The sequence below is a fragment of the Bombina bombina genome, chromosome 1 (assembly GCF_027579735.1).
Source record: "Bombina bombina isolate aBomBom1 chromosome 1, aBomBom1.pri, whole genome shotgun sequence".
Lineage (NCBI taxonomy): Eukaryota > Metazoa > Chordata > Amphibia > Anura > Bombinatoridae > Bombina > Bombina bombina.
This window is the reverse complement of record NC_069499.1, coordinates 392,398,187-392,420,099: the sequence shown is the minus strand read 5'-3', so window position 1 is coordinate 392,420,099 and position 21,913 is coordinate 392,398,187. Positions and strand designations below refer to the sequence as shown.

Below are 21,913 nucleotides of genomic sequence, written 5' to 3'. Positions count from 1 at the left end.
CTCTGAGGCGGGGCCTGACCCAACTCCAAATAAGCTTGATGAATCAAACGCTTTAACCAAAAAGCCAAGGAAACAGCAGACGCCTTCTGACCTTTCCTAGGACCAGAAAATAAAACAAATAGACTGGAAGTCTTTCTGAAATCTTTAGTAACTTCCACATAATATTTCAAAGCTCTTACCACATCCAAAGAATATAAGGATCTTTCCAAAGAATTCTTAGGATTAGGACACAAGGAAGGGACAACACTTTCTATGCTAATGTTGTTAGAATTCACAACCTTAGGTAAAAATTGAAAAGAAGTCCGCAAAACTGCCTTATCCTGATGAAAAATCAGAAAAGGAGACTCACAAGAAAGAGCAGATAGCTCAGAAACTCTTCTAGCAGAAGAGATATCCAAAAGGAACAACACTTTTCCTTTTCCTTTTTTTTGTTTCCGAAGAAACAACACTAGTTGATTTGTGTGAGATTCTGCAGAACGTAAAGACTGAGCTAGTACCAAGATATCGTCCAAATAAGGAAACACTGCAATACCTTGTTCTCTGATTACAGAGAGTAGGGCACCTAGACCCTTTGAAAAGATTCTTGGAGCTGTTGCTAGGCAAAATGGAAGAGCAACAAATTGGTAATGCTTGTCTAGAAAAGAGAATCTCAGGAACTGATAATGTTCTGGATGAATCGGAATATGAAGGTATACATCCTGCAAGTCTATTGTGGACATATAATGTCCTCACTGAACAAAAGGCAGAATAGTCCTTATAGTCACCATCTTCAAAGTTGGTACTCCACATAACGATTCAAAATTTTCAGATCCAGAACTGGTCTGAATAAATTTTCCTTCTTTGGGACAATGAATAGATTTGAATAAAATCCCAAACCTTGTTTCTGAAAAGGAATTGGCATGATTACCCCTGAAGACTCCAGGTCTGAAACACACTTCAGGAAAGCCTGAGCTTTTACTGGATTTGCTAGGATACGTGAGAGAAAAAATCTTCTCACAGGAGGTCTTACTCTGAATCCTATTCGATACCCTTGAGAGACAATGCTCTGAATCCATTGATTTTGGACAGAATGTATCCAAATATCATTGAAAAACCTTAATCTGCCCCCTACCAGCTGAGCTGGAATGAGGGCTGCACCTTCATGCGCAGGGCCGGTGCTAGGATTTTTAGCTACACAGGCAAAGACACATTTTGCCGCCCCCCCCCCCCCCCCCCAAAAAAAAAAAAAAAAAAGATATACCCTGCTACTTAATAAAATGTTCTTGTAATGTGTAGTAGCTATTTCTGCATGGTATAATGTGCAGGTAACAACATTTACCTACACACACACACAATTTTACACATGCATACATATTTTCACACACATACATTTACACATACATACACACACACTCTTACACATATATACACATTTACACACACACATTTACACACACATACATATACATACACATTTACACACACATTTACACATACATACACACACATTTACACATACATACACGCACATTTACACATACATACACATACAAACATACACACATATTTACACATACAAACATACACACATATTTACACACACATTTACACACACATTTACACGCATTTACACATACATACACACACATTTACACATGCATACACATTTACACATGCATACACATTTACACATGCATACACACACATATTTACACATGCATACACACACATATTTACACATGCATACACACACATATTTACACATACATACACACATATTTACACATACATACACACATATTTACACATACATACACACACATTTACACATACATACACACACACATTTACACATACATACACACACACATTTACACATACATACACACACACACACATTTACACATACATACACACACACACACATTTACACATACATACACACACACATTTACACATACATACACACATATTTACACATACATGCACACACATTTACACATACATGCACACACATTTACACATACATGCACACACATTTACACATACATGCACACACATTTACACATACATACACACACACATTTACACATACATACACACATTTACACATACATACACACACATATTTACACATACATACACACACATATTTACACATACATACACACACACATTTACACATACATACACACACATTTACACATACATACACACACATTTACACATACATACACACACATATTTACACATACATACACACACACATTTACACATACATACACACATATTTACACATACATATTTACATATACATACACACACATATTTACACATACATACACACACACATTTACACATACATACACAAACATTTACACATACATACACACACACATTTACACATACATACACACATATTTACACATACATACACACACACATTTACACATACATACACACATATTTACACATACATACACACACACATTTACACATACATACACACACATTTACACATACATACACACACACATTTACACATACATACACACACACATTTACACATACATACACACATATATTTACACATACATACACACACATATTTACACATACATACACACATATATTTACACATACATACACACACATATTTACACATACATACATACATACATGTTAAGAGCAGCATGTGTCATATCACTTATTGAAATCACATATTATATCCCCAAGTTGAGCTGAACTAGCAAACACTTCAGTTCAGTGAACACTACAGACACAGCCGAGCAAAACTCTCTCCCTACCCATCCCCCTCTCCTGTTTGCCTACCCTCTGCTTACTGTGAGGGGCTTGTGTCCGATTTCCCAGTTAAATTGTGACCACTGACCTCCCTCTGCAGGAACAGCTCCCTGGCTTATTAATCTTGTTGTTTAACACAGAACGGCATCTCTCTGCACGGAGCTTGGACTGCATTAAGCAGATACTCCCACAAATCATGGCACTAAGGACAAACACAGCGCTCCCCAATCAAAATTGTCCATTTTAGAACATTAACATTTAACATATATTCAACAGCCCTGCATTACTGCATGCATAAATCAGAACAAATATATATATATTTAAAAAACAGAATTTATGTTTACCTGATAAATTACTTTCTCCAACGGTGTGTCCGGTCCACGGCGTCATCCTTACTTGTGGGGGATATTCTCTTCCCCAACAGGAAATGGCAAAGAGCCCAGCAAAGCTGGTCACATGATCCCTCCTAGGCTCCGCCTACCCCAGTCATTCGACCGACGTTAAGGAGGAATATTTGCATAGGAGAAACCATATGGTACCGTGGTGACTGTAGTTAAAGAAAATAAATTATCAGACCTGATTAAAAAACCAGGGCGGGCCGTGGACCGGACACACCGTTGGAGAAAGTAATTTATCAGGTAAACATAAATTCTGTTTTCTCCAACATAGGTGTGTCCGGTCCACGGCGTCATCCTTACTTGTGGGAACCAATACCAAAGCTTTAGGACACGGATGAAGGGAGGGAGCAAATCAGGTCACCTAAATGGAAGGCACCACGGCTTGCAAAACCTTTCTCCCAAAAATAGCCTCAGAAGAAGCAAAAGTATCAAACTTGTAAAATTTGGTAAAAGTGTGCAGTGAAGACCAAGTCGCTGCCCTACATATCTGATCAACAGAAGCCTCGTTCTTGAAGGCCCATGTGGAAGCCACAGCCCTAGTGGAATGAGCTGTGATTCTTTCGGGAGGCTGCCGTCCGGCAGTCTCGTAAGCCAATCTGATGATGCTTTTAATCCAAAAAGAGAGAGAGGTAGAAGTTGCTTTTTGACCTCTCCTTTTACCGGAATAAACAACAAACAAGGAAGATGTTTGTCTAAAATCCTTTGTAGCATCTAAATAGAATTTTAGAGCGCGAACAACATCCAAATTGTGCAACAAACGTTCCTTCTTTGAAACTGGTTTCGGACACAGAGAAGGTACGATAATCTCCTGGTTAATGTTTTTGTTAGAAACAACTTTTGGAAGAAAACCAGGTTTAGTACGTAAAACCACCTTATCTGCATGGAACACCAGATAAGGAGGAGAACACTGCAGAGCAGATAATTCTGAAACTCTTCTGGCAGAAGAAATTGCAACTAAAAACAAAACTTTCCAAGATAATAATTTAATATCAACGGAATGCAAGGGTTCAAACGGAACCCCCTGAAGAACTGAAAGAACTAAATTGAGACTCCAAGGAGGAGTCAAAGGTTTGTAAACAGGCTTAATTCTAACCAGAGCCTGAACAAAGGCTTGAACATCTGGCACAGCAGCCAGTTTTTTGTGAAGTAACACCGACAAGGCAGAAATCTGTCCCTTCAGGGAACTTGCAGATAATCCTTTTTCCAATCCTTCTTGAAGGGAGGATAGAATCCTAGGAATCTTAACCTTGTCCCAAGGGAATCCTTTAGATTCACACCAACAGATATATTTTTTCCAAATTTTGTGGTAAATCTTTCTAGTTACAGGCTTTCTGGCCTGAACAAGAGTATCGATAACAGAATCTGAGAACCCTCGCTTCGATAAAATCAAGCGTTCAATCTCCAAGCAGTCAGCTGGAGTGAAACCAGATTCGGATGTTCGAACGGACCCTGAACAAGAAGGTCTCGTCTCAAAGGTAGCTTCCAAGGTGGAGCCGATGACATATTCACCAGATCTGCATACCAAGTCCTGCGTGGCCACGCAGGAGCTATCAAGATCACCGACGCCCTCTCCTGATTGATCCTGGCTACCAGCCTGGGGATGAGAGGAAATGGCGGGAACACATAAGCTAGTTTGAAGGTCCAAGGTGCTACTAGTGCATCCACTAGAGCCGCCTTGGGATCCCTGGATCTGGACCCGTAGCAAGGAACTTTGAAGTTCTGACGAGAGGCCATCAGATCCATGTCTGGAATGCCCCACCGCTGAGTGACTTGGGCAAAGATTTCCGGATGGAGTTCCCACTCCCCCGGATGCAATGTCTGACGACTCAGAAAATCCGCTTCCCAATTTTCCACTCCTGGGATGTGGATAGCAGACAGGTGGCAGGAGTGAGACTCCGCCCATAGAATGATTTTGGTCACTTCTTCCATCGCTAGGGAACTCCTTGTTCCCCCCTGATGGTTGATGTACGCAACAGTTGTCATGTTGTCTGATTGAAACCGTATGAACTTGGCCCTCGCTAGCTGAGGCCAAGCCTTGAGAGCATTGAATATCGCTCTCAGTTCCAGAATATTTATCGGTAGAAGAGATTCTTCCCGAGACCAAAGACCCTGAGCTTTCAGGGATCCCCAGACCGCGCCCCAGCCCATCAGACTGGCGTCGGTCGTGACAATGACCCACTCTGGTCTGCGGAATGTCATCCCTTGTGACAGGTTGTCCAGGGACAGCCACCAACGGAGTGAGTCTCTGGTCCTCTGATTTACTTGTATCTTCGGAGACAAGTCTGTATAGTCCCCATTCCACTGACTGAGCATGCACAGTTGTAATGGTCTTAGATGAATGCGCGCAAAAGGAACTATGTCCATTGCCGCTACCATCAACCCGATCACTTCCATGCACTGAGCTATGGAAGGAAGAGGAACGGAATGAAGTATCCGACAAGAGTCTAGAAGTTTTGTTTTTCTGGCCTCTGTTAGAAAAATCCTCATTTCTAAGGAGTCTATAATTGTTCCCAAGAAGGGAACCCTTGTTGACGGGGATAGAGAACTCTTTTCCACGTTCACTTTCCATCCGTGAGATCTGAGAAAGGCCAGGACGATGTCCGTGTGAGCCTTTGCTTGAGGAAAGGACGACGCTTGAATCAGAATGTCGTCCAAGTAAGGTACTACAGCAATGCCCCTTGGTCTTAGCACAGCTAGAAGGGACCCTAGTACCTTTGTGAAAATCCTTGGAGCAGTGGCTAATCCGAAAGGAAGCGCCACGAACTGGTAATGTTTGTCCAGGAATGCGAACCTTAGGAACCGATGATGTTCCTTGTGGATAGGAATATGTAGATACGCATCCTTTAAATCCACCGTGGTCATGAATTGACCTTCCTGGATGGAAGGAAGAATAGTTCGAATGGTTTCCATCTTGAACGATGGAACCTTGAGAAACTTGTTTAAGATCTTGAGATCTAAGATTGGTCTGAACGTTCCCTCTTTTTTGGGAACTATGAACAGATTGGAGTAGAACCCCATCCCTTGTTCTCTTAATGGAACAGGATGAATCACTCCCATTTTTAACAGGTCTTCTACACAATGTAAGAATGCCTGTCTTTTTATGTGGTCTGAAGACAACTGAGACCTGTGGAACCTCCCCCTTGGGGGAAGTCCCTTGAATTCCAGAAGATAACCTTGGGAGACTATTTCTAGCGCCCAAGGATCCAGAACATCTCTTGCCCAAGCCTGAGCGAAGAGAGAGAGTCTGCCCCCCACCAGATCCGGTCCCGGATCGGGGGCCAACATTTCATGCAGTCTTGGTAGCAGTGGCAGGTTTCTTGGCCTGCTTTCCCTTGTTCCAGCCTTGCATTGGTCTCCAAGCTGGCTTGGCCTGAGAAGTATTACCCTCTTGCTTAGAGGACGTAGCACCTTGGGCTGGTCCGTTTCTACGAAAGGGACGAAAATTAGGTTTATTTTTTGCCTTGAAAGGCCGATCCTGAGGAAGGGCGTGGCCCTTACCCCCAGTGATATCAGAGATAATCTCTTTCAAGTCAGGGCCAAACAGCGTTTTCCCCTTGAAAGGAATGTTAAGTAGCTTGTTCTTGGAAGACGCATCAGCCGACCAAGATTTCAACCAAAGCGCTCTGCGCGCCACAATAGCAAACCCAGAATTCTTAGCCGCTAACCTAGCCAATTGCAAAGTGGCGTCTAGGGTGAAAGAATTAGCCAATTTGAGAGCATTGATTCTGTCCATAATCTCCTCATAAGGAGGAGAATCACTATCGACCGCCTTTATCAGCTCATCGAACCAGAAACATGCGGCTGTAGCGACAGGGACAATGCATGAAATTGGTTGTAGAAGGTAACCCTGCTGAACAAACATCTTTTTAAGCAAACCTTCTAATTTTTTATCCATAGGATCTTTGAAAGCACAACTATCCTCTATGGGTATAGTGGTGCGTTTGTTTAAAGTGGAAACCGCTCCCTCGACCTTGGGGACTGTCTGCCATAAGTCCTTTCTGGGGTCGACCATAGGAAACAATTTTTTAAATATGGGGGGAGGGACGAAAGGAATACCGGGCCTTTCCCATTCTTTATTAACAATGTCCGCCACCCGCTTGGGTATAGGAAAAGCTTCTGGGAGCCCCGGCACCTCTAGGAACTTGTCCATTTTACATAGTTTCTCTGGGATGACCAACTTGTCACAATCATCCAGAGTGGATAATACCTCCTTAAGCAGAATGCGGAGATGTTCCAACTTAAATTTAAATGCAATCACATCAGGTTCAGCCTGTTGAGAAATGTTCCCTGAATCAGTAATTTCTCCCTCAGACAAAACCTCCCTGGCCCCATCAGACTGGGTTAGGGGCCCTTCAGAGATATTAATATCAGCGTCGTCATGCTCTTCAGTATCTAAAACAGAGCAGCCGCGCTTACGCTGACAAGTGTTCATTTTGGCTAAAATGTTTTTGACAGAATTATCCATTACAGCCGTTAATTGTTGCATAGTAAGGAGTATTGGCGCGCTAGATGTACTAGGGGCCTCCTGAGTGGGCAAGACTCGTGTAGACGAAGGAGGGAATGATGCAGTACCATGCTTACTCCCCTCACTTGAGGAATCATCTTGGGCATCATTGTCATTATCACATAAATCACATTTATTTAAATGAATAGGAATTCTGGCTTCCCCACATTCAGAACACAGTCTATCTGGTAGTTCAGACATGTTAAACAGGCATAAACTTGATAACAAAGTACAAAAACGTTTTAAAATAAAACCGTTACTGTCACTTTAAATTTTAAACTGAACACACTTTATTACTGCAATTGCGAAAAAACATGAAGGAATTGTTCAAAATTCACCAAATTTTCACCACAGTGTCTTAAAGCCTTAAAAGTATTGCACACCAAATTTGGAAGCTTTAACACTTAAAATAACGGAACCGGAGCCGTTTTAAACTTTAACCCCTTTACAGTCCCTGGTATCTGCTTTGCTGAGACCCAACCAAGCCCAAAGGGGAATACGATACCAAATGACGCCTTCAGAAAGTCTTTTCTAAGTATCAGAGCTCCTCTCACATGCGACTGCATGCCATGCCTCTCAAAAACAAGTGCGCCACACCGGCGCGAAAATGAGGCTCTGCTTATGCTTTGGGAAAGCCCCTAAGGAATAAGGTGTCTAATACAGTGCCTGCCGATATTATTATATCAAAATACCCAGATAAAATGATTCCTCAAGGCTAAATATGTGTTAATAATGAATCGATTTAGCCCAGAAAAAGTCTACAGTCTTAATAAGCCCTTGTGAAGCCCTTATTTACGATCGTAATAAACATGGCTTACCGGATCCCATAGGGAAAATGACAGCTTCCAGCATTACATCGTCTTGTTAGAATGTGTCATACCTCAAGCAGCAAGAGACTGCACACTGTTCCCCCAACTGAAGTTAATTGCTCTCAACAGTCCTGTGTGGAACAGCCATGGATTTTAGTTACGGTTGCTAAAATCATTTTCCTCATACAAACAGAAATCTTCATCTCTTTTCTGTTTCTGAGTAAATAGTACATACCAGCACTATTTCAAAATAACAAACTCTTGATTGAATAATAAAAACTACAGTTAAACACTAAAAAACTCTAAGCCATCTCCGTGGAGATGTTGCCTGTACAACGGCAAAGAGAATGACTGGGGTAGGCGGAGCCTAGGAGGGATCATGTGACCAGCTTTGCTGGGCTCTTTGCCATTTCCTGTTGGGGAAGAGAATATCCCCCACAAGTAAGGATGACGCCGTGGACCGGACACACCTATGTTGGAGAAAAACAAAGCAAGCTTGTCCTTTAAAAGCAAGTGTTTATTGAAGCAAATGGTTCAGGACATGCAGCATGGAAAATAGCTCAGACAGTGAAGTAAAAGTAAACTTGTACTTAACTGTCTGATATATTTTGCATGGTGAAGTTTCTGAGCCGTTTGCTTAAATAAACACTTCCTTTTACAGGACAGGCTTTGTTTTTTTACTGCTTTAGTACAGGCTTTGCTTTACCTGCTGTGACTGCTGCCAAATCAGAACTGCTGAGCTACTTGCAAGTTACAACACAAATCTGTTCCAGGATAGCGCGACTCCTGCATAGCTGCTCCAGCAGCTCCACCCCCTCCTTCTTTCCCTACAGAAGCCCGCGCGCACTGAACAGATGCAGCCTGTGCTGTGCGCGCGGGAAACATTTGATTTGAATTTAAGACAAAATTATGTATGTATTAGCACGGTAGTAGTATAAGCGCCACGGCACCCCAATTTCCCAATTCCCCCAAAGAAAATTCAAGGTTGCCTTGCCTGGACTGGGGGCGGACCGCAAATGTAAAAAATAAAAAAATAAAAAATGTTGCTGCTGCTTGTCACCGGCTGAGCCTGTTTGCGCCCCAATACTGTGGCGCCCTAAGGCCATTGCCTAACTTGCCTATAGGCAAGCGCCGGCCCTGTTCATGCGTACTTAAGGGCTGACTTTGGTTTCTTAAATGGCTTGGATTTATTCCAATTTGAGGAAGGCTTCCAATTGGAAAAAGATTCCTTGGGGGAAGGATTGGGTTTTTGTTTCTTATTTTGACGAAAGGAAAGAAAACAGTTAGAAGCCTTAGATTTACCCTTAGGTTTTTTATCCTGAGGCAGAAAAACTCCCTTTCCCCCAGTAACAGTTGAAATAATAGAATCCAACTGAGAACCAAATAAATTATTACCTTGGAAAGAAAGAGATAGTAATCTAGATTTAGATGTCATATCAGCATTCCAAGATTTAAGCCACAAAGCTCTTCTAGCTAAAATAGCTAAAGACATGGATCTAACATCCATTTTGATAATATCAAAAATGGCATCACAAATAAAATGATTAGCATGTTGCAGTAAGCGAATAATGCTAGATATGTCAGAATCCAATTCTTGTTGGGCTAAATTCTCCAACCAGAAAGTTGATGCAGCCGCAACATCAGCCAAAGAAATTGCAGGTCTGAGAAGATGACCTGAATATAAATAGGCTTTCCTTAGATAAGATTCAAGTTTCCTATCTAAAGGATCCTTAAAGGAAGTACTATCTTCCATAGGAGTAGTGGTACGTTTAGCAAGGGTAGAAATAGCCCCATCAACTTTGGTGATTTTTCCCCAAAACTCTATAGAATTTGCTGGTAAAGGATACAATTTTTTAAACCTTGAAGAAGGAATAAAAGAAGTACCTGGCTTATTCCATTCCTTAGAAATCATATCAGAAATAGCCTCAGGAATAGGAAACCCCTGGAGAAACCACAGGAGGTTTAAAAACAGCATTTAAACGTTTATTAGACTTAACGTCAAGAGGACTAGTTAACTGAATATCCAAAGTAATTAACACTTCTTTTAATAAAGAACGCATATACTCTATTTTAAATAAATATGTAGATTTGTCAGTGTCAATGTCTGAGGAAGGATCTTCTGAATCAGATAGATCCTCATCAGAGGAGGATAAATTTTTATGTTGTTGGTCATTTGAAATTTCATCAACTGAATAAGAAGTTTCAAAAGACCTTTTACGTTTATTAGAAGGTGGAAATGCAGACAAAGCCTTCTGGATAGAATCAGAAACAAATTCTTTAAAATTCATAGGTATATCATGTACATTAGAAGTTGAAGGAACTGCAACTGGCAATGTATTATTACTGATGGACACACTATCTGCATGTAAAAGTTTATCATGACAACTATTACAAATGACATTTCGGAGAAATAATTTCCACAATCTTACAACAAATGCACTTAGCTTTGGTAGAACCGATGTCAGACAGCAAGGTTCCAGCAGATACTTCTGAGGCAGGATCAGATTGAGACATCTTGCAAAATGTAAAAGAAAAAAACAACATATAAAGCAAAATTATCAATTTCCTTATATGACAGTTTCAGGAATGGGAAAAAAATGCAAATAGCATAGCCCTCTGATAGAGAAAAAGGCAAGAGGCAAAAGCAATGGGGCAATAAAACATAATTTATGTAAGAACTTACCTGATAAATTAATTTCTTTCATATTAGCAAGAGTCCATGAGCTAGTGACGTATGGGATATACATTCCTACCAGGAGGGGCAAAGTTTCCCAAACCTCAAAATGCCTATAAATACACCCCTCACCACACCCACAAATCAGTTTAACGCATAGCCAAGAAGTGGGGTGAATTGGAATAATTGTGCTTTATACAAAAAAATCATAACCACCACAAAAAGGGTGGGCCTCATGGACTCTTGCTAATATGAAAGAAATTAATTTGTCAGGTAAGTTCTTACATAAATTATGTTTTCTTTCATGTAATTAGCAAGAGTCCATGAGCTAGTGACGTATGGGATAATGACTACCCAAGATGTGGATCTTCCACGCAAGAGTCACTAGAGAGGGAGGGATAAAATAAAGACAGCCAATTCCGCTGAAAATAATCCACACCCAAAATAAAGTTTAAATCTTATAATGAAAAAAACTGAAATTATAAGCAGAAGAATCAAACTGAAACAGCTGCCTGAAGTACTTTTCTACCAAAAACTGCTTCAGAAGAAGAAAACACATCAAAATGGTAGAATTTAGTAAAAGTATTACAGACAGAAGGGCACCGAGAACCTTTGTAAAAATTCTTGGAGCTGTTGCTAGGCCAAACGGCAGAGCCACAAACTGGTAATGCTTGTCCAGGAAAGAGAATCTCAGAAACTGATAGTGATCTGGATGAATCGGAATATGCAGATATGCATCCTGTAAATCTATTGTGGACATATAATACCCTTGCTGAACAAAAGGCAGGATAGTCCTTATAGTTACCATTTTGAATGTTGGTATCCTTACAAAACGATTCAATATTTTTAGATCCAGAACTGGTCTGAAGGAATTCTCCTTCTTTGGTACAATGAAGAGATTTGAATAAAACCCCAGCCCCTGTTCCAGAACTGGAACTGGCATAATTACTCCAGCCAACTCTAGATCTGAAACGCATTTCTGAAATGCTTGAGCCTTCGCTGGATTTACTGGGACACGGGAAAGAAAAAATCTCTTTGCAGGAGGCCTTATCTTGAAGCCAATTCTGTACCCTTCTGAAACAATGTTTTGAATCCAAAGATTGTGAATTGAATTGATCCAAATTTCTTTGAAAAATCGTAATCTGCCCCCTACCAGCTGGGCTGGAATGAGGGCCGCACCTTCATGTGGACTTGTGAGCTGGCTTTGATTTTCTAAAAGGCTTGGATTTATTCCAGACTGGAGATGGTTTCCAAACTGATACCGCTCCTGTGGGTGAAGGATCAGGCTTTTGTTCCTTATTGTGACAAAAGGAACGAAAACAATTATTAGACCTAAATTTACCTTTAGATTTTTTATCCTGTGGTAAAAAAGTTCCTTTCCCTCCAGTAACAGTTGAGATAATAGAATCCAACTGAGAACCAAATAATTTATTACCCTGGAAAGAAAGGGAAAGCAAAGTTGACTTAGAAGACATATCAGCATTCCAAGTTTTAAGCCATAAAGCTCTTCTAGCTAAAATAGCTAGAGACATATACCTGACATCAACTCTAATGATATCAAAGATGGCATCACAAATAAAATTATTAGCATGTTGAAGAAGATTAACAATGCTATGAGAATTATGATCTGTTACTTGTTGCGCTAAAGCTTCTAACCAAAAAGTTGAAGCTGCAGCAACATCCGCTAAAGATATAGCAGGTCTAAGAAGATTACCTGAACATAAGTAAGCTTTTCTTAGAAAGGATTCAATCTTCCTATCTAAAGGATCCTTAAAGGAAGTACTATCTGCCGTAGGAATAGTAGTACGTTTAGCAAGAGTAGAGAACGCCCCATCAACTTTAGGGATTTTGTCCCAAAATTCTAATCTGTCAGATGGCACAGGATATAATTGCTTAAAACGTTTAGAAGGAGTAAATGAATTACCCAAATTATTTCATTCCCTGGAGATGACTTCATCAAATAGCATCAGGGACAGGAAAAACTTCTGGAATAACAACAGGAGATTTAAAAACCTTATTTAAACGTTTAGATTTAGTATCAAGAGGACCAGAATCCTCTATTTCTAATGCAATTAAAACTTCTTTAAGTAAAGAACGAATAAATTCCATTTTGAATAAATATGAAGATTTATCAGCATCAATCTCTGAGACAGAATCCTCTGAACCAGAGGAACCATTATCAGAATCAGAATGATGATGTTCATTTAAAAATTCATCTGAAAAATGAGAAGTTTTAAAAGACCTTTTACGTTTACTAGAAGGAGGAATAACAGACATAGCCTTCTTAATGGATTTAGAAACAAAATCTCTTATGTTAACAGGAACACTCTGAGTATTAGATGTTGACGGAACAGCAACAGGTAATGTAACATTACTAAAGGAAATATTATCTGCATTAACAAGTTTGTCATGACATTCATTACAAACAACAGCTGGAGGAACAGATACCACAAGTTTACAGCAGATACACTTAACTTTGGTAGATCCAGCACCAGGCAGCGTTTTTCCAGAAGTATCTTCTGACTCAGTGTCAATCTGGGACATCTTGCAATATGTAATAGAAAAAACAACATATAAAGCAAAATTGATCAAATTCCTTAAATGACAGTTTCAGGAATGGGAAAAAATGCCAGTGAACAAGCTTCTAGCAACCAGAAGCAACAAATAATGAGACTTAAATAATGTGGAGACAATAGTGACGCCCATATTTTTTAGCGCCAAAAAAGACGCCCACATTATTTGGCGCCTAAATGCTTTTGGCGCCAAAAATGACGCCACATCCGGAACGCCGACACTTTTGGCGCAAAAAAAACGTCAAAAATGACGCAACTTCCGGCGACACGTATGATGCCGGAAACAGAAAAAAAATTTTGCGCCAAAAAAGTCAGCGCCAAGAATGACGCAATAAAATGAAGCATTTTCAGCCCCCGCGAGCCTAACAGCCCACAGGGAAAAAAGTCAAATTTTAAGGTAAGAAAAAAATTGATTTATTCATATGCATTATCCCAAATATGAAACTGACTGTCTGAAATAAGGAACGTTGAACATCCTGAGTCAAGGCAAATAAATGTTTGAATACATATATTTAGAACTTTATATAAAAGTGCCCAACCATAGCTTAGAGTGTCACAGAAAATAAGACTTACTTACCCCAGGACACTCATCTACATGTAGTAGAAAGCCAAACCAGTACTGAAACGAGAATCAGTAGAGGTAATGGTATATATAAGAGTATATCGTCGATCTGAAAAGGGAGGTAAGAGATGAATCTCTACGACCGATAACAGAGAACCTATGAAATAGACCCCGTAGAAGGAGATCATTGAATTCAAATAGGCAATACTCTCCTCACATCCCTCTGACATTCACTGCACACTGAGAGGAAAACCAGGCTCCAACCTGCTGCGGAGCGCATATCAACGTAGAATCTAGCACAAAATTACTTCACCACCTCCATAGGAGGCAAAGTTTGTAAAACTGATTTGTGGGTGTGGTGAGGGGTTTATTTATAGGCATTTTGAAGTTTGGGAAACTTTGCCCCTCCTGGTAGGAATGTATATCCCATACGTCACTAGCTCATGGACTCTTGCTAATTACATGAAAGAAATAATGTTTGGCCAAGTAAGACGCACAACGTAACTTTTTTGGCGCCAATAATACTGGAAATGACACACTCGCATCACTAATGACGCAACCGTGTGTAAGGTTTCGGCGTCAAGTATGATGCCGGAAATGACGAAGTTGCGTCATAGACGTAATTTTTCGTGCTAAAAAAATTCTCACGCCAAGAATGACGCAATAAAGTCTAGCATTTGGTGCACCCGGGGGCCTAATACCGCCCGCAATTTGCAAGAAAGTAGTCAATTGAAAAAAAGACTAAACCCCAGGTAAGAAATTTTTTTCTTAAAAATGTTTATTTTCCCCAAATATGAAACTGACAGTCTGCAGAAGGAAATACATGAACCTGACTCATGGCAAATATAAGTACAATACATATATTTAGAACTTTATATAAATGCATAAAGTACCAAACCATAGCTGGGGTGCCTTAAGTAATAAAAAACATACTTACCAAAAAGACACCCATCCACATATAGCAGATAGCCAAACCAGTACTGAAACAGTTATCAGTAGAGGTAATGGTAAATTGAGAGTATATCGTCGATCTGAAAAGGGAGGTAGGAGATGAATCTCTATGACCGATAACAGAGAACCTATGAAATAGACCCCCGTTAGGGAAATCATCGTATTCAAATAAGTGATACTCCCTTCACGTCCCTCTGACATTCGCTGTACTCTGAGAGGAATCGGGCTTCAACAATGCTGAGAAGCGCATATCAACGTAGAAATCTTAGCACAAACTTACTTCACCACCTCCATAGGAGGCAAAGTTTGTAAAACTGAATTGTGGGTGTGGTGAGGGGTGTATTTATAGGCATTTTGAGGTTTGGGAAACTTTGCCCCTCCTGGTAGGATTGTATATCCCATACGTCACTAGCTCACGGACTCTTGCCAATTACATGAAAGAAAAGACCCTTTACCACCCGTAATAGCGGAAATAATTTCTGCCAGACCAGGTCCAAACAAGGTCTTACCCTTGTAAGGGATCGCCAAAAGCTTGGACTTAGATGAAACATCCGCTGACCAAGATTTTAACCATAAAGCTCTGCGCGCAAGAACTGTGAAACCAGATATTTTGGCTCCCAACTTAATGATCTGTAATGAAGCGTCAGTAATAAAGGAATTGGCTAACTTAAGAGCCTTAATCCTGTCTTGGATCTCCTCCAAAGAAGTCTCTGCTTGAAGAGACTCAGACAATGCATCAAACCAATAGGCTGCCGCACTTGTCACAGTGGCAATACACACTGCAGGTTGCCATAAGAGACCCTGATGAACACACATCTTTTTCAAAAAGCCTCTAGCTTTTTGTCCATTGGATCCTTAAAAGAGCAGCTATCCTCTATAGGAATACTAGTTCTCATAGCCAGAGTAGAAATCGCCCCTTCCACCTTGGGCACCGTCTGCCATGACTCCTTAATGGAACATCTTTTTAAACACCGGCGACGGAGAAAAAGGGATCCCAGGTCTTTCCCATTCCCGTGCAATAATCTCCTTAGCACGGTCTGGCACAGGAAACACTTCCATAGAGGAAGGAACATCAAAGTTTCTATTAAGTTTGCTAGATTTTTTAGGGTCGACAACTATAGGGTTATCGGAGTCCTCCAGAGTAGCCAAAACCTCCTTTAACAAAGCACGGAGGTGTTCAAGCTTAAATCTGAAGGATACCACTTTAGCATCAGAAGAAGGATTTACACTGTCTGAATCTGAAATTTCACCTTCAGATACCAATGTATCCTCTTCAGACTTATGAGAAAGATCAACTTGGTTAGTCAGAACTGGATCAGAAACCTTACTATCTGAATTTCTAAATTTCCTCTTGCGTCTTCCCTGTAGCATGGGAATGGCAGTTAATGCCTCAGATACTGCAGAAGATACCTGGGCAGCAATCTCTGCTCGCAAATAAACTCCTCCAGGAGATTGAGAGGAACCGCAGGGCACTGCCTGTGACGCAGTTAAGGCTTGGGACCTTTGAGGAGAAAGCTGTGGCATTGCCTGAACAGCATCAACCTGAGAGAATGGTGGCTCAGAATTAAAAATCTTATCTTTATACATTAATGTCCTCTCAATACATAAGAAACAAAAAGGCAAAAGAGGTTCCACTTGGCTATCTAAACAAAGCTTGCATGCAACAGAAGGCATAGACTTTTTTTTTTTTTTTTTTTTTATTGTACCTTTAAGAAACAATCGAAAAAACAAGCAGAGTCCTCTAACAGGGGTATGCAAAAAATGTTTCAAAAGGAAACCCAATTTCTTTCCCCTCCATTCAGGGATAAACAAAGTTAAAGATAAACAAGAAAAGAGTTCACTTATAGTGTTGCAAACAAAAACAGTGTCTTAAATTCCAACACACCCAGAGTAAAAAGACACCACAGAAACACCTCTAACACCTCAGCTGTATAGCTGAGGCGCCTACTTGCTCCTACCTACCAGGGTAGATAAAGCCACCGGAGAAACTGCTTTAACAATTCCGGACTCCTTATGATCCTCTGATCAGAGGATGTCAGACTACCGGCTCTAAGCTGCGCCACTAATTTGAAAGCGCGCCCTATGAGCCGTCACTGCAAGGATCCGCATTCAATTAAAGACATAGGCGATCCTCAAGCAGTAAAAACAAAAGTAACAACTGCAGCTAAAAAAATAAATAAAAAACTGAGCCACCAATGTTCTCTCTATTGTCACGGCCATGGTGCCTGCTTACTGCCATTAGAAAGTCCTGATTATAACAGGACAAAGCCCCCAAATTAGTGCAGTATGTTCTTTTTAGTGCCAGAATACAGTCATGTATTTTTTACAAAAAATGGCACTTACCTGCACCTCTAGCTGCCTGGCAGGAGGACAGCTCACTCAGCATGAAAGGAAGCCACTCCTTACAGAGGCCTGTGGAGAAAAGAAAAGACAGAGTAAACCTTCTTTCTGTACTAGGTCAGCAACACATTAGGAAAACGCAGTAAGACCCACCTCACAAATTCCTAACTGCTTAAAAGCCACCACTGCCCTACTGAAGAGACTTAAGTGGAGTACGGCTAAACCCAATCCTGAAAAAGAAAGATCAGAGCAAACCTACTCTCGCTTTCAAAATAAAAAAATCTTGATTGAAATGAATCAGACACCAAAACTTCACCTCCTCCTTGCACCGAAGGCAAAAAGAATGACTGGGGATTGCGGGAAGGGAAGTGACATTTAACAGCTTTGCTGGGGTGCTCTTTGCCTCCTCCTGCTGGCCAGGAGTGGTATTCCCAACAGTAATTGATGATTCCATGGACTCACCATATCTTAGGAAAGAAATATATATATATATATATATATATATATATATATATATATATATATATATATATATATATATATATATAAATAAAAATCTTTAAATACATATGTACACACACAAATTATAACTTTTTATGCAATATTTTATTTTTAAACATTTTTTATCAGACAGTGTTATGATTGTAACTGTACTTTTAAATGTATTTTTTTTTTTGTTTTTTCCCACACTTTTTAGTTAAGTGTAACAGTTAGCCAGAGCTCTGAAGTTGCACTATCCCGACTTGCGCTAAACTAAATTAAGTCAAGCGAATGCATTTACTTTCAACTCGTAATACGTGTGCTACTGCCACGATAAACCCTTTTTCCCTCATGCACAACAGATAGCGCGCCACTCTAATCTAGCCTACTGTAAACTAATAATAGACACACAAGCTTTTATAAATACGCGCTTAGCCAATTTCACTGTAGTATCTCACCAAGCTTATTCCTTGTTAGATACCCATGAAAATGTTCAACTGCTGAAGCCACCTCAAAGGTTTGGAAAAACATACTGTATGCATTACTTGGTGGTGAACCTGGAGGTACAACTATATCCCCAGTGAGCAATGGTCTACAGCTGGTTGTTCCCATTACCTTAAGGGAGACATATCCCCAAGAGTCCTTGTTATGAAACAAGACATTCAACTAGGAACAACCACAGCTGCATATGTTAGTCTGGTTCTATCTAAAAGCACAGTACAGTCATTGAATATCAGAATATTAAATAACATACCCTATGTTGAGTAGCACGTGCTGGTAGAGTACAAAAGAATACATTGTGGGTCCCCAGTGCTAGGACTAAGCACAGAGTTAACAGAACAGTAATGGTTTGTTAGCATCTTTCTTTGAAACATTTGCTATTAAAAATGACAATTGCTATTATTCTCTTGAGACAAAACCATGTACCATATGGAACCAAGTAAAATATAAAATGCCCATTTCACATACCACTGTCTCTTCCAAGCCTTTAAGGTCTTCGCGAGACTGTTCCCTCTTCTCATTAAGAATCCTGTATGAAAGAAAATTATATTTATATAGTATATGGATAAGAGAATTGTATCAATGTTAAGTGCTAGTCAGATTTAGAATTAAATGTATCTATTTTTTTAATATAAGACACAGAAGAATTAAATAAGTTCTAAACACCAGCACGCTTTTTATTGGTTCAAGTATTCAGAATATGGAAAGCTCTGCAATATACAGATACAGAGGTGTGTTCATTTGTTACTACTTCCTGTTCGTATTTGTTGTGAATGGCGATCTAGAGATAAAGCTTGTTATATTAGGGGTAAGAATGAAACTATTGGCAATTAATTAGCTGTTTTTTTGTAAGGTGTTTAATTAGCTGTTTTAGGTAAGAGCTTTAATTCATTCAAACTTTTGCCATTAAAACTATCAGCGTGTACATAAAAGGTAAGAAGAATGTGGACACTTTCTGAGGACCACTTCATTCACATCCTAGGTGTTGCAAACAGAAAATATTGGAAGTCACAAACCTATTTTACTAGATCTTCAAGGAATGTTTAGTGTCACCCTACCCCTAATCACATACAAACAAATAGTACATTTTAAAAACACATTTTGATCATTTAGGGAACTTACAAAAGTTTCTCCAGTTCCATTTCTCTTTCTTGATCCTCAGCTTTCAACTTCTCATAGTCAGATGTTAGTTTATCTTTCTGAAGCTGCAGTTTCTGGCTCAAGCTTAAATGCAAAAGAAGGAAAACACAGATTGAGATTAAGGAAGGAGGTTAACTGTGTAATTATATCTGACAATGTAAATAATGTACAAAAATTAAGTAGATTACTTGTATTCCGATTATAAATATCTAAACAATTTCATTCATACAATGATCTCCACCGCACCAATTTTTTGTTTACTTTAGTTTTTCGCACTAAAAATTAATGTTGATTTTCCTGGGGCCACTATACTAATGATAAACAGAAATTATACTAACAATTTCCATATATTATTTCTGCATCAAACTCTTCAGCTAAAAATCCTAAGACAGAAACACCATTTTTTTAGGTTTGTATAAAACAAATCCTCTTCCAGCCACTGACAATGTTTAGTGGGTAGAAAAAAAAGATTTTTCTAGGATGATTTTTAAAGCAGTACAATTTAATGGTGCAGGCAGAATACAAAGGAAAAGTCTAACAATAGAGAGGCACACTCATGTCATTATTTAATAGTCTATGAGAATGTCACATTGTTGTTGTTTACTCACAAGACATGTCTGTTTCAGTTTCCCACTATTTAGAAACTATCTTAAGTAGAAATTTAGAAACACTGCTTCAATAAAAAAAACACACAAAAAAAAAAACACGGTGAACAGTAGGGTTAGAGCCTCAAGCTCCTGATGTCAGCTAACTGAAGTAAAAATCAGTAAAAATAGGCATAGCCTTTAGTGTAGGATTCTAGAGGAATGTGTTCCAAAATGGCTTAAAAGGCCAGGTCAGAGTTTCAAGGGATAGAGGCAAATTCCATGAAGTGCTAAGGACTTACATTTAGGTCAGATATGTACTAGGACTTACTATGAGATGGTCTATGAAACGTTCAGAGGAACAAATTAAGCATCAAAAGTCATTGAAACCACAGATACCACATGTAACTTCATATACATAAAAAACAGCATTCCAAACACAAAAGCAGGCAGAAGATGTGGGCACTGAAACAAATAGTTCACACTGGTTCAAGCTGCACTGAAGTAGAAAGTCCAAATGTAGATTTAGAGCTCAAGGTTTGTTGAAATATATTATTATTAAAAATAAAAGGTCACCAGCGTCACAAACACCAGTGGGGCAGAACTGTCGCTGTACATGCACGGTCCTGCTTAATTTCCTACAGAACTAGGAAACTGGGAGGAACAAATAGGCCAGAAGATATTTTCATTATATAGTAAAAAGGCCCAGTGCATGTCTCTGGAACAGGGAAACAACTGATACATTGTTTGCACCAAATCACTGCATTCATTTTTTCCCCTATGCAACAGAGACATGTCTGCTTTCCAATATACAGCTTTTTGGCATAATTTGTCTTAGTCATTTGTAGTAATTATAAACAGACGCATTTATATACACTTTGTTAAAAACAATTAAAAAAAGCTTTAGATATACACATGGTAAAAAGGTCTACTTCATATGCCTGTGAGGGTGTAATCCAGCTAACAAAGCTCTTGACATGATTATTTCGTACTACCAGATCTATAAGCATTATTCCCTGTTGCTAAATTATACAATGAAACAAAATATATAATTCTATTTAGGCTTAAGTGGTATTGCTGATCCCAGGAAGTTAAAAACTTTAAAGATGAATCTGTCAGGCTACCTGTTGCAACTAAAGGCTTCAAATATCTGCAGCTATACTGTGAAAAAGTTCATAGCCATATCTAGTAAATGTTGAAGAGCCAAATCTATAAACTTGAGATTCAATAGATTTACTGGTAATAGTTTTGGCTGCTTTCCAACAGCCATGAACAAAATAGTTCTACAGTGTTGGTTCCCATCCAATATACTGGTGTCTTTGGTCAAGAGAATAGAACACTTTTTCATATTGTGGATTACGTGAGGGTGACAGGCAATAAAAATCATCCCTTGCACACAATATGTGAGTACTGGGGTCATGACAAAAAGATTTATCAATGACACATTCTTCAACAAAACTATCCTCTTCAGACAACATCCTATACCTATACATCTTTAACAGTCTGCCCAGAGCTTCACAAAAGCCACAAACATCTTACTGCAGGTAATGTCTAAGAATAAGTTCATGCCTATGTTTCTTGGGTGAATTTTCCATTTTTATCTTTCCCTCATGCTT

The 21,913-nt window shown here is 39.5% G+C and overlaps 1 protein-coding gene across 1 annotated transcript in view; it reads right to left on the bottom strand.

Moving 5' to 3' along the window:
* KIF5C (kinesin family member 5C) overlaps window positions 1–21,913 on the bottom strand; it is a 350,079-nt gene that overhangs the window by 66,728 nt on the left and 261,438 nt on the right. Inside the window, exons 20-21 of the mRNA XM_053698287.1 lie at window positions 19,696–19,797; window positions 19,042–19,102 (exon numbers count right to left, since the gene is read on the bottom strand). Of these exons, the coding sequence (XP_053554262.1) occupies window positions 19,042–19,102; window positions 19,696–19,797 (163 nt within the window). The remainder of the gene's footprint in view (window positions 1–19,041; window positions 19,103–19,695; window positions 19,798–21,913) is intronic.